The sequence below is a fragment of the Oncorhynchus nerka genome, linkage group LG13, assembly GCF_034236695.1.
Source record: "Oncorhynchus nerka isolate Pitt River linkage group LG13, Oner_Uvic_2.0, whole genome shotgun sequence".
Lineage (NCBI taxonomy): Eukaryota > Metazoa > Chordata > Actinopteri > Salmoniformes > Salmonidae > Oncorhynchus > Oncorhynchus nerka.
The window spans coordinates 14,925,597-14,943,443 of record NC_088408.1 but is presented as its reverse complement, the minus strand read 5'-3'; the positions used below and the strand labels follow the sequence as shown (position 1 = coordinate 14,943,443).

The window sequence follows — 17,847 nt, the reverse complement described above, 5'->3', positions numbered from 1 at the left end:
CGCCCCAACAGTTCGCATAGACAACGCAATCTCAATTGCACTCCACACGGCCCTTTCCCACCTGGACAAAATTAACACCTATGTGGGAAAGCTGTTCATTGACTACAGCTCAGCGTTCAACACCATTGTCCCCTCCAAGCTCATCACACAGCCCAGTACTTCACTGGGGCCGAGCTCCCTACCATCCAGGACCTCTATATCAGGCAGTGTGGAAGAAAGGCCCAGAAAATGTTTAAAGGCTCCAACCTGTCAAGCCATAGACCGTTCTCTCTGCTTCTGCCCGGCAAACAGATCAACAAGTCTGACACTAACAGGCTCCTGAACAGATTCTATCCACAAGCCATTAGACTGCCAAATAGGTACACAGACTGTCTGAGTTGACCTTTGTATTTTATTCTTATTTTTGCCTCTATGCACACTGACAGGGCACTACACATTACACACACTGATACTCCAACATTTGTTCACACACACATATGCTCATACATTTATACTGACTCTACACACATCCACTCACATATGCTGCTGCTACTCTGTTTATCATATATCCTGATACCTAGTCCCCTTACACCTATACATATATACCTCTATCACTCCAGTATCCCTGCGCATTGACAATATGGTACTGGAAATGACCCTGTATTTTACCTTTATTTAACTAGGTAAGTCAGTTAAGAACAAATTCTTACTTCAAGGACAGCCTAGGAACAGTGGGTTTGTACCTTGTCAGCTCAGGGGTTTGAACTTGCAACCTTCCGGTTACTAGTCCAACATTCTAACCACTATGCTACCCTAGTACATTTACCCCATACATATCTAACTCTATCACCCCAGAACATTCAGGGGCAGAACAACAGATTTTTACCCTGAGCTCAGGGATTCGATCTAGCAACCTTTTGATTACTGGCCCAACGCTCTAACCACTAGGCTACCTGCCACCCCAATATAGTATATAGTATGTTTATCCCTATACATATCTACCTCTATCCTTCCAGTATCACTGCATATTGTAAATGTGGTTCTGGAACTGACCCTGTATATAATATTGTTACTCGTGTTCTTCTGATTTATTATATCTAGCGTGTTTTCGTTTTACCTTGTTATTTTTAGTACTACATTGTTATTGATTACTGCATTGTTGGGGTTTGAGCTGTCAAGAAAGGCATTTGACTTTAATTGTGACATTACAACTTTAAACTGAAACTTGGCTGAGAGAGACTGTTTGCCTCCGCTGGCTGAGAGAGACTGTTTGCCTCCGCTGGCTGAGAGAGACTGTTTGCCTCCGCTGGCTGAGAGAGACTGTTTTCCTCCGCTGGCTGAGAGAGACTGTTTGCCTCCGCTGGCTGAGAGAGACTGTTTTCCTCCGCTGGCTGAGAGAGACTGTTTACCTCCGCTGGCTGAGAGAGACTGTTTTCCTCCACTGGCTGAGAGAGACTGTTTACCTCCGCTGGCTGAGAGAGACTGTTTTCCTCCACTGGCTGAGAGAGACTGTTTTCCTCCACTGGCTGAGAGAGACTGTTTACCTCCGCTGGCTGAGAGAGGCTGTTTACCTCCGCTGGCTGAGAGAGACTGTTTACCTCCACTGGCTGAGAGAGACTGTTTTCCTCCGCTGGCTGAGAGAGACTGTTTACCTCCGCTAGCTGAGAGAGACTGTTTACCTACGCTGGCTGAGAGAGACTGTTTACCTCCACTGGCTGAGAGAGACTGTTTTCCTCCACTGGCTGAGAGAGGCTGTTTACCTCCACTGGCTGAGAGAGGCTGTTTACCTCCGCTAGCTGAGAGAGGCTGTTTACCTCCACTGGCTGAGAGAGGCTGTTTACCTCCACTGGCTGAGAGAGACTGTTTACCTCCGCTGGCTGAGAGAGACTGTTTACCTCCGTTAGCTGAGAGAGACTGTTTACCTCCGCTGGCTGAGAGAGGCTGTTTTCCTCCGCTAGCTGAGAGAGACTGTTTGCCTCCACTGGCTGAGAGAGACTGTTTACCTCCGCTGGCTGAGAGAGACTGTTTACCTCTGCTGGCTGAGAGAGACTGTTTACCTCCGCTAGCTGAGAGAGACTGTTTTCCTCCGCTAGCTGAGAGAGACTGTTTGCCTCCACTGGCTGAGAGAGACTGTTTACCTCCGCTAGCTGAGAGAGACTGTTTTCCTCCACTGGCTGAGAGAGACTGTTTACCTCCGCTGGCTGAGAGAGGCTGTTTACCTCCACTGGCTGAGAGAGACTGTTTGCCTCCGCTGGCTGAGAGAGGCTGTTTACCTCCACTGGCTGAGAGAGACTGTTTTCCTCCACTGGCTGAGAGAGACTGTTTACCTCCGCTGGCTGAGAGAGGCTGTTTTCCTCCACTGGCTGAGAGAGACTGTTTGCCTCCGCTGGCTGAGAGTCACTTACAGGGCTCATTTACTGGGTACTATCATTAGCCCAGCATGATTCCACTGAACAGACACTGCCTGCTACTGCTGCCTCCAGACTGAACTCCCATCGACCTGGTTGTCTCAGGGAAGGCAGGGGGCCTGACACTAACACTAGCCCCATTGTGAGAGCTGTCTGTGGGCACGACAGGTCATTCAGCCTGGCCTGGCCTGGAGAGATGAGCTGGAGAGTCTGGCTGTGGATTAGCGCCGACTCCTCGTCATTTAGGGAATCTGAAATGTCTGCGGTGGTTAGTGGAATATCTAACAGAGGAATAGGTTTGAAGTAATAGCTTATCAAGTACCAGCTGGGATTTTACCGCTACACTACCTTTAACACTAGGGGATAGTCAGAGAGACCGTCTCTTTCACATGCTCTCTCTGTATCTGTCTCCCTCTCTCTCACACACATACACCCCCTCCACACACACACACATGGCCCCAGGCCTCTTTTCCATAAATGTTCCTCCTTGATATAACAGTAATTGCGTTTTTGTAGCCCCACGTTCATCTGCAGGATCCCAGTAGTATGTCTTTAAAAAAAAGCAGAAAAAGTTTGTGAAATATTTTTCACAGGAATATGTATGCAGTTTCCTACCAATTTATACAAACTATTTCACATTTCCAAAGTGAAAGAAAATATAGAGACATTTTTTGAAGATGTCTTGACTGCATGGATCTTCACACCCCAGAGTTAATCCTTTGTTGAAGCACCTTTGCCAGCCATTACAACTGCGAAACATTTTTGAATAAGATTCGACCAACTTTGACCAATTCGCAGGACAACATATATCCATTGTTTTTGTCAATACGTATTGTTTACATTTGGTTGGGAAACACTGATGGACAGCAATATTAAGTCAGGATTGTGACTGGGCCATTCAGGAAGCATCAACCCCTCATGTAAAGCCATTCTGGGAAAGGGGATACCTAGTCAGATGTACAACCGAATGCATTCAACTGAACTGTGTGTTCTGCATTTAACCCACCGCCTCTGAATCAGAGAGGTGCGGGGGGGGATGCCTTAATTGACATCCACGTCTTCGGCGCCCAGGGTTTCCTCTAACTTTTCACCAGGGCTATGTTCCTTTAATATTTATTTAGATCCTGGCAAACTTTCCAGTCCCCACCATTGCTTTGCTGATAATTGTCTTGGCTGTGTTGTATTGCGTGTGTTTGTCTTGTATGGTCATGTACCTCCTCCTCAGTTAGTTATTGTTGTCTTGTCACTGCCCTTATTGTCTTGTTTTGTTTAACAATAAGAGATCAAATCAAACAAAAAGATTCATATTCTATAAAAGCCTACGTGAATGTCTATCTGAACATTCTGCATGTTGCATCAACCTGAGCAAGCCTCCAGTTCTCTCCTGGGATATGATGAATAAATGAAGGCCCTTCTGCCAGTGTGATCCTGTGATGAACAATAAGACGGTGGGCTCTGGGAGTTTCCTTTCATTGTCTTGTCACAGCACAGCTAGAACTGGGGGTGTGTTCATTGTGGTGAAACTTTTTCAGAATGTTACACATATCCATTTTATGAATAGGCTTGATTGTTTCTAACGGAACTTTCTGTAACGCTACACACTTCTGACTGAACTGACCGCTGATGGGTCTTCCTCACAGTAATATCACAGGGGATTTTCTAAAGGTTAACCTTGTCCCTCATTCATCAGTCTGTTATTCATCCTTCTGTCATTCATCAGTCTGTCATTCATCCTTCTGTCATTCATCAGTCTGTCATTCATCAGTCTGTTATTCATCAGTCTGTCATTCATCAGTCTGTTATTCATCAGTCTGTCATTCATCAGTCTGTCATTCATCCTTCTGTCATTCATCAGTCTGTTATTCATCAGTCTGTTATTCATCCTTCTGTCATTCATCAGTCTGTTATTCATCCTTCTGTTATTCATCAGTCTGTCATTCATCCTCCTGTCATTCATCAGTCTGTTATTCATCAGTCTGTCATTCATCCTCCTGTCATTCATCAGTCTGTCATTCATCAGTCTGTCATTCATCAGTCTGTTATTCATCCTTCTGTTATTCATCAGTCTGTCATTCATCCTCCTGTCATTCATCAGTCTGTCATTCATCCTTCTGTTATTCAGCAGTCTGTCATTCATCAGTCTGTTATTCATCAGTCTGTCATTCATCAGTGTGTCATTCATCCTTCTGTCATTCATCCTTCCCTATTCATCAGTCTGTTATTCATCAGTCTGTTATTCATCCTTCTGTCATTCATCAGTCTGTTATTCATCCTTCTGTTATTCATCAGTCTGTCATTCATCCTCCTGTCATTCATCAGTCTGTTATTCATCCTTCTGTCATTCATCAGTCTGTCATTCATCCTTCTGTCATTCATCAGTCTGTCATTCATCAGTCTGTTATTCATCAGTCTGTCATTCATCAGTCTGTTATTCATCAGTCTGTCATACATCAGTCTGTCATTCATCCTTCTGTCATTCATCAGTCTGTTATTCATCAGTCTGTTATTCATCCTTCTGTCATTCATCAGTCTGTTATTCATCCTTCTGTTATTCATCAGTCTGTCATTCATCCTCCTGTCATTCATCAGTCTGTTATTCATCAGTCTGTCATTCATCCTCCTGTCATTCATCAGTCTGTCATTCATCAGTCTGTTATTCATCCTTCTGTTATTCATCAGTCTGTCATTCATCCTCCTGTCATTCATCAGTCTGTCATTCATCCTTCTGTTATTCAGCAGTCTGTCATTCATCAGTCTGTTATTCATCAGTCTGTCATTCATCAGTGTGTCATTCATCCTTCTGTCATTCATCCTTCCCTATTCATCAGTCTGTTATTCATCAGTCTGTTATTCATCCTTCTGTCATTCATCAGTCTGTTATTCATCCTTCTGTTATTCATCAGTCTGTCATTCATCCTCCTGTCATTCATCAGTCTGTTATTCATCAGTCTGTCATTCATCCTCCTGTCATTCATCAGTCTGTCATTCATCAGTCTGTTATTCATCCTTCTGTTATTCATCAGTCTGTCATTCATCCTCCTGTCATTCATCAGTCTGTCATTCATCCTTCTGTTATTCATCCTTCTGTTATTCATCAGTCTGTTATTCATCAGTCTGTTATTCATCAGTCTGTCATTCATCCATCTGTCATTCATCAGTCTGTCATTCATCCTTCTGTTATTCATCAGTCTGTCATTCATCCTTCTGTCATTCATCCTCCTGTCATTCATCAGTCTGTCATTCATCAGTCTGTTATTCATCAGTCTGTTATTCATCAGTCTGTTATTCATCCTTCTGTTATTCATCCTTCCGTTATTCATCAGTCTGTTATTCATCAGTCTGTCATTCATCAGTCTGTCATTCATCAGTCTGTTATTCATCAGTCTGTTATTCATCAGTCTGTCATTCATCCTTCTGTTATTCATCCTTCTGTTATTCATCCTTCTGTTATTTATCAGTCTGTCATTCATCAGTCTGTTATTCATCAGTCTGTCATTCATCAGTGTGTCATTCATCCTTCTGTCATTCATCCTTCCCTATTCATCCTTCTGTCATTCATCAGTCTGTTATTCATCCTTCTGTCATTCATCAGTCTGTTATTCATCCTTCTGTTATTCATCAGTCTGTTATTCATCAGTCTGTTATTCATCAGTCTGTCATTCATCAGTCTGTCATTCATCCTTCTGTCATTCATCAGTCTGTCATTCATCAGTCTGTCATTCATCCTTCTGTTATTCATCAGTCTGTCATTCATCCTTCTGTCATTCATCCTCCTGTCATTCATCAGTCTGTCATTCATCAGTCTGTTATTCATCAGTCTGTTATTCATCACTCTGTTATTCATCCTTCTGTTATTCATCCTTCCGTTATTCATCAGTCTGTTATTCATCAGTCTGTTATTCATCAGTCTGTTATTTATCAGTCTGTTATTCATCCTTCTGTTATTCATCCTTCCGTTATTCATCAGTCTGTCATTCATCAGTGTGTCATTCATCCTTCTGTCATTCATCCTTCCCTATTCATCCTTCTGTCATTCATCAGTCTGTTATTCATCCTTCTGTCATTCATCAGTCTGTTATTCATCCTTCTGTTATTCATCAGTCTGTTATTCATCAGTCTGTCATTCATCCTTCTGTCATTCATCAGTCTGTTATTCATCAGTCTGTTATTCATCCTTCTGTCATTCATCAGTCTGTTATTCATCCTTCTGTTATTCATCCTCCTGTCATTCATCAGTCTGTTATTCATCAGTCTGTCATTCATCCTCCTGTCATTCATCAGTCTGTCATTCATCAGTCTGTTATTCATCCTTCTGTTATTCATCAGTCTGTTATTCATCCTTCTGTTATTCATCAGTCTGTCATTCATCCTCCTGTCATTCATCAGTCTGTCATTCATCAGTCTGTTATTCATCAGTCTGTTATTCATCAGTCTGTCATTCATCCTTCTGTTATTCATCCTTATGTTATTCATCCTTCTGTTATTCAGCAGTCTGTCATTCATCAGTCTGTTATTCATCAGTCTGTCATTCATCAGTGTGTCATTCATCCTTCTGTCATTCATCCTTCCCTATTCATCCTTCTGTCATTCATCAGTCTGTTATTCATCAGTCTGTTATTCATCAGTCTGTTATTCATCCTTCTGTTATTCATCCTTCCGTTATTCATCAGTCTGTTATTCATCAGTCTGTCATTCATCAGTCTGTCATTCATCAGTCTGTTATTCATCAGTCTGTTATTCATCAGTCTGTCATTCATCCTTCTGTTATCCATCCTTCTGTTATTCATCCTTCTGTTATTCATCAGTCTGTCATTCATCAGTCTGTTATTCATCAGTCTGTCATTCATCAGTGTGTCATTCATCCTTCTGTCATTCATCAGTCTGTTATTCATCCTTCTGTCATTCATCAGTCTGTTATTCATCCTTCTGTTATTCATCCTCCTGTCATTCATCAGTCTGTTATTCATCAGTCTGTCATTCATCCTCCTGTCATTCATCAGTCTGTCATTCATCAGTCTGTTATTCATCCTTCTGTTATTCATCAGTCTGTTATTCATCCTTCTGTTATTCATCAGTCTGTCATTCATCCTCCTGTCATTCATCAGTCTGTCATTCATCAGTCTGTTATTCATCAGTCTGTTATTCATCAGTCTGTCATTCATCCTTCTGTTATCCATCCTTCTGTTATTCATCCTTCTGTTATTCATCAGTCTGTCATTCATCAGTCTGTTATTCATCAGTCTGTCATTCATCAGTGTGTCATTCATCCTTCTGTCATTCATCCTTCCCTATTCATCCTTCTGTCATTCATCAGTCTGTTATTCATCCTTCTGTCATTCATCAGTCTGTTATTCATCCTTCTGTTATTCATCAGTCTGTTATTCATCAGTCTGTTATTCATCAGTCTGTCATTCATCAGTCTGTCATTCATCCTTCTGTCATTCATCAGTCTGTCATTCATCCTTCTGTTATTCATCAGTCTGTCATTCATCCTTCTGTCATTCATCCTCCTGTCATTCATCAGTCTGTCATTCATCAGTCTGTTATTCATCAGTCTGTTATTCATCACTCTGTTATTCATCCTTCTGTTATTCATCCTTCCGTTATTCATCAGTCTGTTATTCATCAGTCTGTTATTCATCAGTCTGTTATTTATCAGTCTGTTATTCATCCTTCTGTTATTCATCCTTCCGTTATTCATCAGTCTGTCATTCATCAGTGTGTCATTCATCCTTCTGTCATTCATCCTTCCCTATTCATCCTTCTGTCATTCATCAGTCTGTTATTCATCCTTCTGTCATTCATCAGTCTGTTATTCATCCTTCTGTTATTCATCAGTCTGTTATTCATCAGTCTGTCATTCATCCTTCTGTCATTCATCAGTCTGTTATTCATCAGTCTGTTATTCATCCTTCTGTCATTCATCAGTCTGTTATTCATCCTTCTATTATTCATCCTCCTGTCATTCATCAGTCTGTTATTCATCAGTCTGTCATTCATCCTCCTGTCATTCATCAGTCTGTCATTCATCAGTCTGTTATTCATCCTTCTGTTATTCATCAGTCTGTTATTCATCCTTCTGTTATTCATCAGTCTGTCATTCATCCTCCTGTCATTCATCAGTCTGTCATTCATCAGTCTGTTATTCATCAGTCTGTTATTCATCAGTCTGTCATTCATCCTTCTGTTATTCATCCTTATGTTATTCATCCTTCTGTTATTCAGCAGTCTGTTATTCATCAGTCTGTCATTCATCAGTGTGTCATTCATCCTTCTGTCATTCATCCTTCCCTATTCATCCTTCTGTCATTCATCAGTCTGTTATTCATCCTTCTGTCATTCATCAGTCTGTTATTCATCCTTCTGTTATTCATCAGTCTGTTATTCATCAGTCTGTTATTCATCAGTCTGTCATTCATCCTTCTGTCATTCATCCTCCTGTCATTCATCAGTCTGTCATTCATCAGTCTGTTATTCATCAGTCTGTTATTCATCAGTCTGTTATTCATCAGTCTGTTATTCATCCTTCCGTTATTCATCAGTCTGTTATTCATCAGTCTGTCATTCATCAGTCTGTCATTCATCAGTCTGTTATTCATCAGTCTGTTATTCATCAGTCTGTCATTCATCCTTCTGTTATTCATCCTTCTGTTATTCATCCTTCTGTTATTCATCAGTCTGTCATTCATCAGTCTGTTATTCATCAGTCTGTCATTCATCAGTGTGTCATTCATCAGTCCATTCATCCTTCATCAGTCTGTTATTCATCAGTCTGTTATTCATCAGTCTGTTATTCATCAGTCTGTCATTCATCCTTCATTCATCCTCCTGTCATTCATCAGTCTGTCATTCATCAGTCTGTCATTCATCCTTCTGTCATTCATCATCCTTCTGTCTCAGTCTGTCATTCATCAGTCTGTCATTCATCAGTCTGTTATTCATCAGTCTGTTATTCATCAGTCTGTCATTCATCCTTCTGTTATTCATCCTTCTGTTATTCATCCTTCTGTTATTCATCAGTCTGTCATTCATCAGTCTGTTATTCATCAGTCTGTCATTCATCAGTGTGTCATTCATCCTTCTGTCATTCATCCTTCCCTATTCATCCTTCTGTCATTCATCAGTCATTCATTATTCATCCTTCTGTTATTCATCATCAGTCATCCTTCTGTTATTCATCAGTCTGTTATTCATCAGTCTGTCATTCATCAGTCTGTCATTCATCCTTCTGTCATTCATCAGTCTGTCATTCATCAGTCTGTCATTCATCCTTCTGTTATTCATCAGTCTGTCATTCATCCTTCTGTCATTCATCCTCCTGTCATTCATCAGTCTGTCATTCATCAGTCTGTTATTCATCAGTCTGTTATTCATCACTCTGTTATTCATCCTTCTGTTATTCATCCTTCCGTTATTCATCAGTCTGTTATTCATCAGTCTGTTATTCATCAGTCTGTTATTTATCAGTCTGTTATTCATCCTTCTGTTATTCATCCTTCCGTTATTCATCAGTCTGTCATTCATCAGTGTGTCATTCATCCTTCTGTCATTCATCCTTCCCTATTCATCCTTCTGTCATTCATCAGTCTGTTATTCATCCTTCTGTCATTCATCAGTCTGTTATTCATCCTTCTGTTATTCATCAGTCTGTTATTCATCAGTCTGTCATTCATCCTTCTGTCATTCATCAGTCTGTTATTCATCAGTCTGTTATTCATCCTTCTGTCATTCATCAGTCTGTTATTCATCCTTCTGTTATTCATCCTCCTGTCATTCATCAGTCTGTTATTCATCAGTCTGTCATTCATCCTCCTGTCATTCATCAGTCTGTCATTCATCAGTCTGTTATTCATCCTTCTGTTATTCATCAGTCTGTTATTCATCCTTCTGTTATTCATCAGTCTGTCATTCATCCTCCTGTCATTCATCAGTCTGTCATTCATCAGTCTGTTATTCATCAGTCTGTTATTCATCAGTCTGTCATTCATCCTTCTGTTATTCATCCTTATGTTATTCATCCTTCTGTTATTCAGCAGTCTGTCATTCATCAGTCTGTTATTCATCAGTCTGTCATTCATCAGTGTGTCATTCATCCTTCTGTCATTCATCCTTCCGTATTCATCCTTCTGTCATTCATCAGTCTGTTATTCATCCTTCTGTCATTCATCAGTCTGTTATTCATCCTTCTGTTATTCATCAGTCTGTTATTCATCAGTCTGTTATTCATCAGTCTGTCATTCATCCTTCTGTCATTCATCCTCCTGTCATTCATCAGTCTGTCATTCATCAGTCTGTTATTCATCAGTCTGTTATTCATCAGTCTGTTATTCATCAGTCTGTTATTCATCCTTCTGTTATTCATCCTTCCGTTATTCATCAGTCTGTTATTCATCAGTCTGTCATTCATCAGTCTGTCATTCATCAGTCTGTTATTCATCAGTCTGTTATTCATCAGTCTGTCATTCATCCTTCTGTTATTCATCCTTCTGTTATTCATCCTTCTGTTATTCATCAGTCTGTCATTCATCAGTCTGTTATTCATCAGTCTGTCATTCATCAGTGTGTCATTCATCCTTCTGTTATTCATCAGTCTGTTATTCATCAGTCTGTCATTCATCAGTCTGTCATTCATCCTTCTGTCATTCATCAGTCTGTTATTCATCAGTCTGTCATTCATCCTTCTGTTATTCATCAGTCTGTCATTCATCCTTCTGTCATTCATCCTCCTGTCATTCATCAGTCTGTCATTCATCAGTCTGTTATTCATCAGTCTGTTATTCATCACTCTGTTATTCATCCTTCTGTTATTCATCCTTCCGTTATTCATCAGTCTGTTATTCATCAGTCTCTTATTTATCAGTCTGTTATTCATCCTTCTGTTATTCATCCTTCCGTTATTCATCAGTCTGTTATTCATCAGTCTGTCATTCATCAGTCTGTCATTCATCAGTGTGTCATTCATCATTCTGTTATTCATCAGTTTGTCATTCATCATTCTGATGTCTGTGTGTCTCTGTGTGTGTTTCTGTGTGTGTTTCTCAGTGTATGTGTGTGTGTATGTCTCTGTGTGTGTGTGTGTGTGTGTGTGTGTGTGTGTGTGTGTGTGTGTGTGTGTGTGTGTGTGTGTGTGTGTGTGTGAATGTATCTGTGTGTGTTTTCTAAATGTTAACATTGTCCCTTATTCATCAGTCTGTCATTCATCAGTGTGTCATTCATCCTTCTGTCATTCATCCTTCCCTATTCATCAGTCTGTTATTCATCAGTCTGTTATTCATCAGTCTGTTATTCATCCTTCTGTTATTCATCAGTCTGTTATTCATCAGTCTGTTATTCATCAGTCTTTGTTATTAATCCTTATGCTATTCATCAGTCTGTTATTCATCAGTCTGTTATTCATCAGTCTGTTATTAATCCTTATGCTATTCATCAGTCTGTTATTCATCAGTCTGTTATTCATCAGTCTGTTATTCATCAGTCTGTCATTCATCAGTCTGTTATTCATCAGTCTGTGTTTCTTAGCTTAGTTCCCAACTGAGAGGAGAGGGTCAAGGGAGGGGAAGCTGCAAAACATTGTGTGTGTCTGTGTGTGTGAGTGTGTTTGCGCGTGTGTGAGTGTGTGTATGTGTGTGTCTGTGTGTATGTGCGTGAGTGCATAGTATGTGTGCATGAGTGTGTGTGTGCATACATATGGGGTGGCAGGGTAGCCTAGTGGTTAGAGCGTTGGACTAGGAACCGGAAGGTTGCAAGTTCAAACCCCCGAGCTGACAAGGTACAAATCTGTCATTCTGCCCCTGAACAGGCAGTTAACCCACTGTTCCTAGGCTGTCATTAAAAATAAGAATTTGTTCTTAACTGACTTGCCTAGTTAAATAAAATACATTTAAAAAAGTGTTTGTATTATAATGAAGATAAGGTTATAAGGTTATTTCTGCATTATGTTCCCCACTCAGGGAGCAAATTGAGTTTGCATGCCTTGATGACTCATTAGCCTTTGTGTCTCTTGATGCATGTACTTAGAAGCTATTTATATTTTCTTATAAATATGAATGTATTAGATAACGTGTGTGTGTGTGTGTGTGTGTGTGTGTGTGTGTGTGCTTGTCTGTGTGTGTGTGTGTGACTGTCCTCGTGGGTACCGAAAATACCTAAAAGTCCCCACAAAGATAGTAAAACGGAAAATTACAAATGCCATTTTAAGATTAGGGTTAAGGGTTAAGGTTAGGGTTAGGTTTAGTGTTAGGAGTTAGGATTAGGTTTAAGGGCAGGAACAGATTGGGAATGAAAAATGGCCGGCTAGAAGGAGCACATATTGGCACAATGGCACTGGCATCAAGGTGGCAAGGATCTCTGGAACCATCTGACTAGTAAAACAAATAATACAGGAAGACATGTGTTGGTGAAAAGACTGGTGAGCAGGCAAGTCATAGAATACAATTAAAATAAACATGTTTCCTACCTCCTTAATTGATCAGTTTCTGCAGCAGCTCACTTCTCTCAGCAGTGCCATCTATAACCAGGTCACGGTCCAGGGCCATTAAAGCATCTCGCTCAGTTGCCATGAGCATAAAAGCCTCCAGGTGTTGTTGAGATAGAGTGCTCCTGAGCTTACTCTTGATGAATTTCAGAGTAGGGAAGCTCTGCTCGCAAGCTACTGTACCTGAGTTACTGACAGGGTAAGTATGAACTTGTAAGCAAGGCCCAGGTATGCGTCGGTCAATAGGTTGTACTGACTAAGAATACGGTAGCAAGACAGTGGACAGTCCTTGCAAGATGAACATCTCTTGTTCACTATCTCTACCTTGTCTTCATTTCATTCAGGCTCATGATCCTCCATAGTCCTGGTTGTGTATTCTTCAAATCCCCATTGTTTTAACCTAGTCCACTGTTCTGCCAGACTCATGAGCTCACTCTGTAAATTGGCCACCGTTGCTCTGCTGTCAAATTTGATCAAACATTTGCTTAGTTCTTGATGGGCTCTGTGTAAGGCCATTGGCACTGGATGTTAACTGACTAAAGTTCTTAGGGTCCAGAAGAGCCATACAAAGTGCCGTTACTCAGAAATCGCAGATGGATGGTATCTATAACTGTATCCAGAATTTGATTATGGACACCAATCATGTGTGCACTCTCTGCCCCAGTAAATGTCTAATCTAGTGCCATCTCTCCAGGCGTGATTTTCTTCTTTCGAGCCCTTTTTGGCAGAGTGGTCTCTCACTCCATCTCTGTTTCCTCATCCCGTTCCTGCAACTTCCTGTCTGAAGCTGCCTTGAGTTTTTCAAAATCTCTAGCCATTCCTTTCAGTTGCTCTTCTGTAGACACAACCATACGATGCGCAGGCGGAATATCCATTTCACTTGTTTGAAGATATTTTGAGACTGGTGAGGTGACCTGAAATATTCTGAGTAATATCTGAGCTTTAGGTATTGTTTCATACTTCAGAAACCCCTCAAAGTATCCCCGTGCCTTGACACATGCAGGGGTGTTGATGTTTTTCTGATCTTGTATGGTTGAAAGAGTGAGAAGGACATCAACATACAGACCCTCATCTGGTACAAAGACCTTCTTTAACTTCTTTAAAGCACTTTCTTCACCAGTTGGAGCAAGACGCCTGTGTCAGGCATTTCCAAATGCCTGAAGGTACCACGTTCATCTATACAAACAATAGTATGCAAGTATAAACACCATGGGACCACGCAGCCGTCATTCCTCTCAGGAAGGAGATGCGTTCTGTCTCCTAGAGATGAACGTACTTTGGTGCGAAAAGTGCAAATCAATCCCAGAACAACAGCAAAGGACCTTGTGCTGGAGGAAACAGGAACAAAACTATTGTCGTGACTTTGTATTAGTTAATGTGACGACTGTTGCTCATCGAATGATTAAAGGTTTCTAATTGCGTGATTAAATTAATCAAGCAATTATTAACTCATTAACCTGGGGCACCATGGGAAAATTAGTTTTTATTGAGTTTCTATTTCCCAAATTAACTCAAAGAATATCAGAACATCTTTTTTACAAACAGTTGCTAATTAATCCTCTACAGTCTCATTCTGAACGTCGCATAATCCGGGAATCTGCACGGACCCGGGTCTCACCAATGAGTTCAGACCCGGGTCTCACCAATGAGTTCAGACCCGGGTCTCACCAATGAGTTCAGACCCGGGTCTCACCAATCAGTTCAGACCCGGGTCTCACCAATGAGTTCAGACCCGGGTCTCACCAATGAGTTCAGACCCGGGTCTCACCAATGAGTTCGTACCAGACCAATCTTAGTTGAGTATTTATTTACTAGAAAGCTAAAATGATGATTAAAGATACACATAGACAAAAACACATTCTAGGCTATTGATTAGAATTTAGTATAACGGACCAACACACTATGGCGCGTGTTACCCACGATGGGGATTTAAAAGAGAGAGAAAAATAGAAAGTACACGAGAGAAATATACATTTGGGTGCATTTGTCAGCTATGCTTATTTTAACCCTAGCCTTGCCCCAAACTGCCGCTCTTATGGGTCAGAATATAATGATGTAATTATGTGTTGGAGGTCTCAGAGGGGAAGCTCTGCGTGGGTCGTTTAGGCTTCTCAATGCACTTCTCCGGCGCAACTCTCTGGTTGTCCTCACAATGTCAGTGTCCTTTTGGCTTAGTGGTCTGATTCCTCGTCCTTTGCTCTGGAAGGGGTCTTCTGAGGACAGACAGCTCTGTAGCTCAGAGCTCACAGCGTAGAAATGAAACAGTGTAGATACCTCGATTCGATGGAGAGGCTAGGTGGTCCGGCTTGAATTCACCCGCTTAGACATGGGTAGAATTTGTATTTCTTTGTCTTCAACCTTGTGTTGCCTTTTGGGTTCATTGACTTTTTAGACCTTGGCTGCAGCTTGGGTCACTTAGTCTGATATGTTCATTCTTAAGCCATTTTGCCACAGTTTTGGCTAAGGTGTATGTAAACTTCCGACTTCCACTGTAGCTAAATAGCCAGCTAGCCAAACTCAAGCATTGCTTATCTTATCGCTATTGTCTTCGGTCTTACTGCTTCAGCTGCAAAACCTTGACTAACAGTTGAACTGGTTCACTGGGCTCAATGGGCTGCTCTCTCTGCTCTCTGCTGCCAGTGCCTCCAGGCTCACTAGGCTGATATGATTGACTGATACTGGCAGCAAATTAATAATTTGTTATTTTAAAACATTTGGCTGCATCAGCCTCAAGGGACTTCAACTTCTCTCTCCGCTTTTCAGCACCACCTTAAAAATGTTTCTCTTTTTGTTTGTCCACCTTGCTCCACTCCACTATTTATCCAAATGTCACCACTTAACAGAGATTGGAAAGGGGCAGGGCTCAGGTAAAGTTAGAATGGACTGGACCAAAAGTAATTGGCTGGGAGAGAGAGGCTGACAGATGTAATACCCAACGGCAGTGGGCCGACAGCCCACTCACCTGGGCCAGTCAGACACACAGCACTTGGTTATTTTTATTTTAGCGGGGGCTGGGGTTATTCATATTTTGCGTTACATCGGCCCCAATTGTCAAGCGGCCCACCGGGAAAAGTTCCGCTGTTCCAGATGGCCATTCCATCATTGGTTAAGGGTTAGGTTTAGGGTTCAGGGTTAAGTTTAGGTATAGTGTTAGGATTTATGGAAAATAGGATTTTGAAAGGAAATCAATTTTAGGTCCCCAAAAGGATAGTAAAATATATTGTGTGTCTACGTGTTTAATTATACTTGTGGGGACCATAGTAAATAAACTAAATTTGACCAAATGGGGACCCACAAAATGTCCCCAATAGGTCAAAGGTTGGTTATTTAGGAGCTAGGGTTATTTTTAGGTTTAGGAGCTAGGGTTATTTTTAGGTTTAGGAGCTAGGGTTATTTTTAGGTTTAGGAGCTAGGGTTATTTTTAGGTTTAGGAGCTAGGGTTATTTTTAGGTTTAGGAGCTAGGGTTATTTTTAGGTTTAGGAGCTAGGGTTATTTTTAGGTTTAGGAGCTAGGGTTATTTTTAGGTTTAGGAGCTAGGGTTATTTTTAGGTTTAGGAGCTAGGGTTAGTTTTAGGTTTAGGAGCTAGGGTTAGTTTTAGGTTTAGGAGCTAGGGTTATTTTTAGGTTTAGGAGCTAGTGTTAGGGTTAAGGTTAGGTTTCTGGGTTAAGGTAAGGGTACGGGTTAGGGTTAAGGGTTATGGGAAATAGGATTTTGAATGGGACTGAATTGTGTGTCCACACAAGGTTACTTGTACAAGACTGTGTGTGTTCTTGCACGCTTGCATTTAGTTTGTGTGCACACCTGTGTTATAATGAACAGGTCAACATTTGAGATGTTCAGGAAATACAAACGGAATGAAGAGAGATGTTACTGTTCACTATAGCACACTATAAACAACGAAACAGGGCAGACATACAGTTTTGTAGGGTTCATTATCCTTTACAAATACTCATTAGTGAAAAAAACGCAATGAGCATTTTAAATGTACCAAAAGGACGCCCAAACATCATTTAGACCCTAATTAGCAATTAGGCTTTGTAAGATATTCAGCTGCAAATCTGCTCAGCAAAATAATGTACTATTGAACAGAGTGCTCTTTGATTTCTGCTCACATTTAATCAAGACAGACACACAAAGACACACACACACACACACACACACACACACACACACACACACACACACACACACACACAGTAAAAGAGCTCTGACTCATATACTAACACAGCTAACAAAGATGTAGAAAAACAAACACACACATCCCCACTCTGATAACCCATTGCTCTCTCTCTATTCCCCCCTGTCTCTTGTGTTAGGATACCTGAGGACCAGGTAGAAGAGGGAGGGGCCCTGGCTGTGGGGAGGCTACGCTCCCTGGAGGACCAGCTGACCAGAGCCAAGCAGAAGATACACAGCTTCCAGAGACTGACTGGAGATGGTGAGCAGGCCAGGGGGATCAGGGAGGCCAGGGAGGGATGTATGGGGGCAGAGGAGGTGGAAGCTACAGAGTCCCAGAGAGTAAGGAGGTAAGGCGGTGGGTCAGATAGCCTAGGATTATGATTAGCCTGGTCTATGTTAGCAGCTAAACTCATCTGACAGGGAAAACATGTGTGTCTCTGTGTGTGTTTTTGTGAGTGCTTTTTGTTTGCTTACGTGTGTGTGTGTGTCTAAGAGGTGCGTGTCAGAGGGTTGGCTGCTAGGTGGGAATAGAAGTAGTGTCACAGGAAGAAAGGAAGAGAGAGAGCATGTGTGTGTGTGTCTGTCTGTGTTAGTCTGTGTGTGTGTGTGTGTGTGTGTGTGTGTGTGTGTGTGTGTGTGTGTGTGTGTGTGTGTGTGTGTGTGTGTCTGTGTGTGTGTGTGTGTGTGTGTGTGTGTGTGTGTGTGTGTGTGTGTGTGTGTGTGTGTGTGTGTGTGTCTGTGTGTATGTCTCTGTGTGTTTATCTGTGTGTATGTCTCTGTGTGTGTCTCTCTGTGTGTGTGTGTG

The 17,847-nt window shown here is 41.4% G+C and overlaps 1 protein-coding gene across 1 annotated transcript in view; it reads left to right on the top strand.

The window, feature by feature from the left end:
* Positions 1-17,847, top strand: part of LOC115115430 (alpha-(1,6)-fucosyltransferase-like) — a 187,754-nt gene that overhangs the window by 117,907 nt on the left and 52,000 nt on the right. Inside the window, exon 3 of the mRNA XM_065026209.1 lies at positions 17,180-17,301. Within this exon, the coding sequence (XP_064882281.1) occupies positions 17,180-17,301 (122 nt within the window). The remainder of the gene's footprint in view (positions 1-17,179; positions 17,302-17,847) is intronic.